Source organism: Branchiostoma floridae, chromosome 5 (genome assembly GCF_000003815.2).
Source record: "Branchiostoma floridae strain S238N-H82 chromosome 5, Bfl_VNyyK, whole genome shotgun sequence".
NCBI classification, from domain to species: Eukaryota; Metazoa; Chordata; class Leptocardii; order Amphioxiformes; family Branchiostomatidae; genus Branchiostoma; species Branchiostoma floridae.
In genome coordinates, this window is record NC_049983.1 from 23498370 (window position 1) to 23507722 (window position 9353).

The 9353-nt window shown below is 42.9% G+C and overlaps 2 protein-coding genes across 2 annotated transcripts in view; both read right to left on the reverse strand.

Moving 5' to 3' along the window:
* The window catches only part of LOC118416316 (opsin-1, short-wave-sensitive 1-like), a 7797-nt gene extending 5115 nt beyond the window's left edge, over window positions 1-2682 (reverse strand). The window contains exons 1-3 of the mRNA XM_035821405.1: window positions 1606-2682; window positions 1002-1168; window positions 4-457 (exon numbers count right to left, since the gene is read on the reverse strand). Of these exons, the coding sequence (XP_035677298.1) occupies window positions 4-457; window positions 1002-1112 (565 nt within the window). The 5' untranslated portion in view covers window positions 1113-1168; window positions 1606-2682. The remainder of the gene's footprint in view (window positions 1-3; window positions 458-1001; window positions 1169-1605) is intronic.
* A 4559-nt stretch (window positions 2683-7241) lies between these two features.
* The window catches only part of LOC118416317 (adenosine receptor A2a-like), a 7471-nt gene continuing 5359 nt past the window's right edge, over window positions 7242-9353 (reverse strand). Inside the window, exons 3-5 of the mRNA XM_035821406.1 lie at window positions 8611-8744; window positions 8294-8345; window positions 7242-7943 (exon numbers count right to left, since the gene is read on the reverse strand). Of these exons, the coding sequence (XP_035677299.1) occupies window positions 7291-7943; window positions 8294-8345; window positions 8611-8744 (839 nt within the window). The 3' untranslated portion in view covers window positions 7242-7290. The remainder of the gene's footprint in view (window positions 7944-8293; window positions 8346-8610; window positions 8745-9353) is intronic.

Below are 9353 nucleotides of genomic sequence, written 5' to 3' on the forward strand. Positions count from 1 at the left end.
TGCCGATAACTACACAGAAGACGATCAAATAGAAAAGCCCATAGATGTTGGAGACGTAGTCTCGACTGTAAGAACTCTTGTCCATTAGAGCGCAGATTTGTGAATTTTTGTTCCAACCGAATTCACCATAGCCTAGAAACCCTGGAGCTACCAACAACCCACTCACAACCCACGATAACACGACCCACAGGAACGACCTGAAAGGACTGAACAGTTTCCTGTACGTCTCTGTTGATTTCGTGACGCGTATGCATCGGTTAAAGGCGATCAGGACCATAGATAACAGCGATATGTAGATACTGAAGTAGAATAAGGCGCCTATCATTGGGCACATGGCGTGTCCGAGAGAAGGGGCACCGATGATCGCGGAGGCTGTTGATACTGGGTACTGGAAACCGGTTATCATGACGTCACTGATGCTGATGCTCAGGATGAAGGTGTGCGCGGACGTCCGTACCTGCGGAAATAATACACTTGTATCATAATCATCATTATCATCATCATCATTATCATCATCACTATCATCAACAACATCATCATCATCATCGTCATTATCATCATTAACATCATCATCATCATTAGCATCATCATCATTATTATCATCATCATTATCAATTATCATTATCATTATTCGCAGATCATTTAGCATAAGACTAGAAAGGCAACATGTTCACGACAATGCAAATGAAGACCTTTTGTCAAGCTACTCGCATACAATACTATATCATTAAGCTCACACTTTCGTATCGTAGTAATGTAGCCACCCTACATCTGCTTGGTTTCCGTACATGTTGAGACAAATCCGCGGGGGGTACAAGGCCAAATAAAGTTACGCATAGGATGATGAAACTGTCTTTTGAAAGGGACACGCTGTAATTTATGTAGACCACTGGAAGAATAGCTGGCAACATAATGTTGTAATAGCTAAAAGTGGATCTGAATAAAGTCAAGTCAAGACATAAACAGTCATAGGAAAAATTGACATAATTACAGAAATGTACCTGTCTGTAGGTGCAGAAGGTTAAGATGACCAGCCCGTTGCCGATGGTGCCCACGATGCTGTAGATGCCCGTCACTGTAGAGCTGACTGCCACTCCATATGCTGCTGCCATAGTTTTGTTCTCGGTGTCAGGTAGGGATGGGTTGCCAGGGGTAACCGATTGGTTTCCTACACAAAGAGACCAATAGCGGAGCTCGAGTGAACAAATCAAGGAAACCACGGGACATTAGCAGCGGTACATATGTACATAGTCTCATAGAGAGTGAGAGAGAGTGAGAGAGAGAGGGGGAGAGAGAGGGGGAGAGAGAGAGGGGGAGAGAGAGAGAGGGGGAGAGAGAGAGAGAGAGAGAGAGAGAGAGGTAGATAGATAGATGCTAGATCACACCAACTTCCCTTGAGCCGAGACGGGGGCCGGTACCGACTTCCAACGACTTTTGCCCTGCTGCAATACATATTACTGTATTTGATGTTGTTACTGTCCGTTCAATTCGTGATCAGTGTCCCATTATAAGATCCTGCTAGTCTGTTAAGTTGTGAAGAAAACCCATCATTATAACACATTGTGATTTTTAACCTCCTTGGTTACACCTTGCAGTGTTTCTCACCAGATTCTGCCGGGAATGAATCGCCAGGGGACACAGAAGCTTGCCCACCGTCGTGTGTTTGGTTGGTAGGAGCGGCCGTCTGTGACTGGGCTTCCAACGAAGGCAGAATAATCGCTGAGAAAAAAATAACGTTACAGCATTACAGTTTATCCTATTCACTTGATTTTAGTTTATCATAATCACTTGAAAGTAGTAAACTGGTGAGTTTCTACTTGTAGTTTGAAAAGCATTTATGACGATGAGTGTCCTTTGGGGACATGCCCAAGTCATCCACATACACAAGTTAGCATCATTTCGTTTAAATGTAAGAGCACATACAGTAGGTCATGTTAGGTGTATTTCATTTGGTCTGCCAATACCCGTAGTGGAATAATCCCAAAGATTTATATATAAAAATGGGGAAAATGACATCCATGCCAAATATCAAGTCATTCGGCCCATGGACGATGAAGATGAAGCCATCTAAAGATTTGGCAGGAAAACCAGCAGTCGATTCTGAAGGCAGAAGTTAGTTCACAGGAAATGTCTTTTGTAGACAATTGCGTTGTCATTAACCACCTAATCTTCCCCGTTTGATAAAACCGCCTTGCTCGCACAAAGCAAGACCAATTCGAGTCGTCTTGAAAATCGAGTTTATAATGAGGTCATTAATTATGCGAAAGATGCCGACACCGATTGTTTCCACGCATAACAATAGAAACCCATGCATTAAACAAGTGTGATTTAGCGAGACTCTAGACAGCGCCTGGCCTCTACCAGGCTCCACAGGTCGCTTGAAAAATAGTAGAAATTGGCCAAATAAGAAAGAAAACGCGGTAGATGGCCGAGGAGTACCGTTTGCGACTTAAGGCCGGCCGGCTAACGTTGATACTCCTAGGCCATTTAACTCCTACTCAGCTTTTATTCCTAACTTGACCTAAGTCCCCTATTCGGCCAGGCGGGATTCTGGTAGAGACTAGACAACGCCCCACGCCCGTAGCTTCGGTGGATCCATGGAAAATACAAAATGCCGGCGCGCATCTCCCATATTATCTTACAGATTTCTCGACAAAAATGGTGTCGCTGTGTTTCTTTAGATTCTGGACGTCTTCAGCCTGTGTGCAGGGCACCCCTTGGTCTGTGGTATGGTGTGAAGTTTTACAAATAGCATATTCCACTCCTATACCTATGCTATGGGGCGACATATAAGATTGAGCAAATGACGAGAAAAAACAAGCCGTTAAGGGGGGGGGGGGCAAAAATATACTCATTTCAAGATTTCGTCAAGACCTATCCACACTCCAAATATCAAGAATATCTATCCAGGCGCTCTCGAGTTATACGGTCCATCCACAAACATACATACCGTATGACCACACATACAATCGCTACAGAAGGCATAACATTCTTGGCGAAGATAAAAGATATACATACCTATCGATGTCAACCAGAGCAATAGACTCGGTAACAGGCAGGTGAGTCTAGTCATTATTCTACCCGAGAAATAAAAAAATCACGTCGGAAAAGGGTGGACCTCAGATCCATGCACTGCTTGCTGTAGAGCTTGGGTCATCAACACTGGTCTCTTACACAACTTTTTGTGTGCAAAAACGCAAATGGGACTGTTACACAAGCAGGTAAGGACCGTTGGCATGGAAACGGGTGCGCTACACGCGGTTACTTAACGATGATAACAGAATAAACCCAACCTGTTTAGAAATAGCCAATACCAGTATTCGAGTAGCCTCTTTGCACAATAATGTTAATCACACGTGAGAAAAGCTTGTTGTTGTTGTTGCCCTCGCTTTATAATGTATTCCAAATGCGAGACCAGATTAATCATACATAACTGTACTTTTACTCGATAATGTTTTGTTGTTGCTTTGTATGTAGCCTCTTAGTACTATTGTCTGTATAGCTCTTAGTTGTTATTAATTGCCATACATTGTACCCTGTGCGATTGTTGAGCAATAAAATTCATTCATTCATTCTATTATTTTGTTAGACGTGGTCTCTTGGTGTTGAGTAACACAGGATTCGTTTTTGAGTCAATCGTCTCTCTTGGTATTTAACTCTTGGTGCCTTGTGCTTGAGAGTTGCTGGAGGTGTTTCTATGAGAGTACGTCGAATCTGTGCGTACTCTCAATGTACCGGGAGAAGCTAAGGCCTAGCCTCTACCAGGCTTCGTGGATCGGTGGTCTGATTGTAGAAATTGGACAAATAGAGTCTATAGTACGCTAGGGGAGTTAGCCGGCCAGAAGAGTACGTTTTCTCATCCGTGGTGAGGATAATGATTCTACCGATCCACGGAGCCTGGTAGAGGCTAGCTAAGGCCCTGCACACCTGTTTGCTGATTCTTTCTGAAAGGTCTTCTCTCATTCCAGTTAGCGTGGTGATGTCCGTGTGTCTGCTGATCTACTGCTACTATATTGAGTCGGGGTTATCAGCACTGATCTTTCACACAGCTATTTTTATCCTAGGTGCCGTAGACGGAAATTGGGCAAGACTCGAAACGCCCAAGGTACCATCTGATTAGCCTCTACCAGGCTCCGTGGATCGGTGGTCTAATTGTAGAAATTGGACAAAAAATAGAATCATAATAGTTCGCTTGGGGAGTTGGCCGGCCAGAAGAATCAAAACCCTCACCTATTCATAGACAGCGATTAGTGGACTTCAAAGAACATAGTGACCCCGCACAGGCGTCGTGGTGAGGATTTTTATTCCTCTGGCCGGCTGACACCCCTAGCGTACTATTGACTCTATTTGCCAATGGACATTTCTACAATTAGACCACCGATCCACGAGAGCCTGGTAGAGGCTACCTGCCTATCAGGACCTTAGTCCTTTATTATTTAATTTATTCATCAATGATATATCTGAGTGCTTTGACCCCACAAAATGTGACCCTGCAGTCCTAACCTCAAAATCTCTAAACTGTTTATCCTGGGCAGACGATCTCGCTCTGATTTCATTGTCAAAACAAGGGCTACAGCATTGTATTGACTGCCTAGAAAACTATTGTAAGAAATGGAAGCTATCTGTCAATGTTTCAAAAACCAAGGTAGTTGTTTTTAGCAAAGGTTCTAGCAAGAATAACAAAGACCAATTCCATATTTATGGCAAAAATATAGAAATCACTGACTGCTATACATACCTCGGCATTCCTTTCACATCCTCCGGAAAATTCAAAACCGCCAGGAAATATTTGAAAACCAAAGCAATGAGAGCACTTTTCAAACTCAAGGCTCTTTTACTCTCTAACAAGGACATTTCAATCAATCTCGGAAAAAATCTATTTGACAAATTTGTAAAACCCATCTTTATGTACTGTTCAGAAATCACTTGCTTTGACCGCTTTTCTAAAAGTATAAGAATCATTGTATCACATACCAATAACATCTGCGAACCTTCCTCAAAGGTTTTTTCTACTTTACTTAAAAAACTTAATATTCTAGATAACTTTCCAGCTACCATTCGAAAAACCACCTCTTCTGCATTGAATACTACTTATGTTGTATGTTTGGAAAGAAATACAGATAAAGAAATACTATTGCGTCATGCCAATAGCCATATTTTACGAGATAACGGTTTCCAAATTATAAACCTAGACTCAAATCAACAAATTCCAGAATTTGACATCATTGACATGCGCTTCCAAAAATTAGGCATTCATGCCAAAGCCTCAAACGATGGTGTCAGGGGAGAATTGGGAACTTTCCCAGCTAGGATTGATGCAGAAATGCAACTTGTGAAATATTGGCATCGTTTAGTTAATCTGCCCGAAGATGCCCTTCTTCGTGATGAGGCATACAATACTGTTTCATTCGGAGAACATGATTGGATTGTCCACGTAAATGCGTAAAAAATATCCTCAACTACCAAGGCTTTGGACACATATGGCTGAACCCGAGGTCATACCACATAGACACAATCACCACTCAGTTACGACAACGTTTACAAGATATATACGTGCAAAATTGGCATTCCTCTATTCGAAACAATTCCAAACTCTCCTCTCTTTCTACATTGAACAAGCATTACAAGCAACAAAATTACATTTCAACCATAAAGAGCCTTGACGCTCGTAGGGCAATCACACAACTCAGAATTGGCTGTCACAAATTAAATATAGAAACCGGAAGATTCCAAAAAATCCCTATCGATCAGAGGGTTTGTCCATTCTGTCCAGAGCTAATCGAAGACGAATATCACTTTATGGTTGTATGTCCCAAATATTCCGATATACGCAATTCTCTATACAGAAGGCTGTCATTTTGTACACAAGGATTTATCCAAATGGACCTGAAGTGCAAATTCAGATACATAATGACATGTGACAATCCCTGCATGGCAGATATAGGAAAATATATCAAAGAAGGTTTTGACATTAGAAATTCCCCAAATGATTGTAAAAGCCTCCAATGATTGTAAGAAACTTATCCCATACTATAACTCCTGTATTAGTTAGATAAGTCTTAAGTTAAGTTATAGCACTGTAGTTATGTAGATGCCATACTTTGTACCTCGTACAATTGTTGTGCAATAAAGTTATGTATGACATGAAAACGGGTGCGCTACACGTAGTTACTAAGCGATGAACACATTAATAGACAATTAATAATAGATGGGTTGTTGCCATAATTCGAGTGTTAGTTTTAAAAGAGAGCTAGTGAGATCCTCTGAGGAAAAATAGACAGAGGCAGTGGCAGATCTTATAAACGAATCATTCAAGTTTTGTCACTTTGAACATGTGTTTATTCATGAGAAAGCTCAAATCAGCCTACAAGCCGCTTTTCATTGAGGTCATGGGGTAATGGTCAGCTAAACAGAGATACAGATTACATCATTCTAGATAGTCCCATAATCAATGTATCAACACACATCATTACATATACAAGGTACGAAAGGTACGAAACATATAGTTGAGAAAAAAGCTAGTTCTTGGTCCGTGTCCATCTTCTGATTGTCTCTCGCTTAGGTTTTGGGAATAGCCATAAGATTGCTTGTGTTTTGTCTGGTTGTTCTTATGCTTTGGTCTCTGCATTACACAGACATTACGTTTGCCGAAGAGGAGTGCACGTTGGTTAGCATAATGAAGGCTGTGCGATCAGTATAGATTACCCACCGCTGTAGAGGAGTTAGCAATCAATTTGCAGGTAATGAAACGGAGGATTAAAAAAAGGGCGCAGCGATCTTGTTGCGATGATCCTGAGTTTGAATATGACTCATTTTTCTTCGTCGGCATCAGGGTCATGCCTCCTCGTAATTTAGAGCTCGCAGACTCGTCGTCCGATCGATTTTCGCTACATGTGACGGGGCAATACAGGAGGGCCTGCATACGGTAACGTGGCAATCGCACAGATGTTGTACGTACGCGCGTGTAAGCACGTGCAACCCACGTACCACTCACGTACGAACGATGCACGCAACCGGCTCACGGCCAGGCGTGGCGTGCAGACCACATATACATTACACCTTGCGCAACCGTGAGAATGACGTGTGTTGAGTCGTACTCCCCCCTGCTCTTTCAATTCCTAAATGTGGCGGATGTGACGGACAAAAAGCACGTACAGCAGGTTGTGCCCTTAGCTTAAGTTAAGTACCGCCTCCGTACAAAATTCTACGGAGTCAAACGAATTTAGGAGCACGCAGACATGCAATGGCACTTGAAGTGCATGCAGTTTGGTAGCGACAAAGGTTTGACGGTTAGTTTACTGGCGCTCCGGGTTGGAACGGCAGCTGCCGCTTGCAGCGAACCAGGGCCTTAAAGGCACGCCTGAACACAGGCAGCTTCCAGGCGTACAGAAAAGGGTTCAGGACATAGTTCATGCGGTACAGCATAAACAGCACTACTATAGCTGCCTTTGGCAAGAAGCCTTCATGCACATTGATGCTGAACAACAGCACGCTCGGAGCCGAGCAAACCGTGAATGCACCAAAGATGAGGAACATGTGTTTGGTGCGCTGGATTACCCTTTGTGACACGTATTGCTCACGGTTGGCAAGGTGTTGATTCGCTGCTGCCATGGTAACTACAGAATCTTTCACGAAGAAGTAGATCCTCGTGTAGATGGCAATGACTACGCAGAAGACGAGCAAATAGAAAAGCCCATAGATGTTTGAGACGTAGGCTGGACTGTAAGGACTGTCGTGCAGATTTATGAGACAGACATGGTTATCTTTGCTCCAGCCGAATTCACCATAGCCTAGGAACCCTGGAACCACCAACAACACACTCACAACCCACGACACCAGAACCCATAAGAACGACTTGATAGGGCTGAAGAGTTTCCTGTACGTGTCCGGCGACTTGGTGACGTGTATGTACCAGTACCATAGATAGCGACGATACGTAGATACTTAAGAAGAACAAGGCTCCGACCACAGGGCACATGGCATGTCCGAGAGAAGGGGCGCCAGCGATCCTGGAGGCTGTTGCTGTTGGGTACCTAAAGCCTGTCATCATGACGTCACTGATGCTGATGCTCAGGATAAAGGTGTTTGCGGACGTCCGTACCTGCGGAAATAATACCCTTGCATCATCATCTTGATCATCATCATCATCATGATCATCATCATGATCATCATCATCACCATCATCACCATCACCACCATCATCATCATCATTATTATTATTATTGTTATTCTTAAACAGGCTATATAGATTCATAAATTATCCTTATTCACAAATAATTGAGCAAAGCCATACAAGTAAAGAATTTGAAGAGGAACGACGGTATTATGTGCACGTTGAGACAAACCTACAGGGGGCACAGTAAAAAAGGAAACTGTCTATCTGTAGGGCTCGCTGACATCATAACAGTCAGAAAATAATTTGACAGAACTACTCTGTCAATGGTGGGAAATGTTTATTTCCAAGCAGATCCCACGGTAGCATAAGATATATAGTATCAAAAGCTGTCAGAGGAGTGGAGCCGGTCTAGGAGTGTTTCGCTACATTCCTTGGCCAGTTTAGTACTTATCTTATGCCATCGTAGGATCTGCTTGGAGATTAGGGAAACGTACCTGTCTGTAAGAGCAGAAGGCCAAGATGACAAGACCATTGCCTACGGTACCCACGAGGCTGTAGATGACCGACACCGTGCTGATTACCACTTCAAATGCTGATGTCACGGTTTTGTTCTCAGAGTCAGGTAGGGCTGGGTTGAAAGAGGCAATAACAAAAATGAAGTCAAACCCCACGATAATAGTAATGTAGGTTTCAGAATCGTATTCGATATTCTGTATGTACATGTTAATCTTTGTATGTTAGAATTTAGATTATTTACCTGTTTCAATCACTTCATGTATTTGTTTTTGTTCACTTGCAATTAGCCCCATTGGCATGAATTTGCAATAAAACCTTTATCAGGTCTACAATAACCGGTTGGTTAGCTACACGAGGACACCAATACCGGAGTTCTAGTAAACAAATCACGACAAGCATACGAGAATACCAGCCCGTGGTTATGTGAATATGTCTAACCTGACGCAAGTTTGTGATCTGTATATTGATTTTACATTCCCTGTTCTTCATATGTCTCAGACTATGCCTGGAAGATAATATATAGACATACACCAGAATCCACCAAAATCCCTTGAACAGAGATGGGGGCTGTTACCGACTTCCAGCGACTTTTTGCATGTTTTGAGCCGTTGTCCACGTCACTTCAACAGAGATGGGAGTATTACCGACGTTTATCGACCTTTGACCCGTTGTTCACCTCACTTAAGAAGAGACGGGGGCCGGAACCAACTCCAAGTGACCT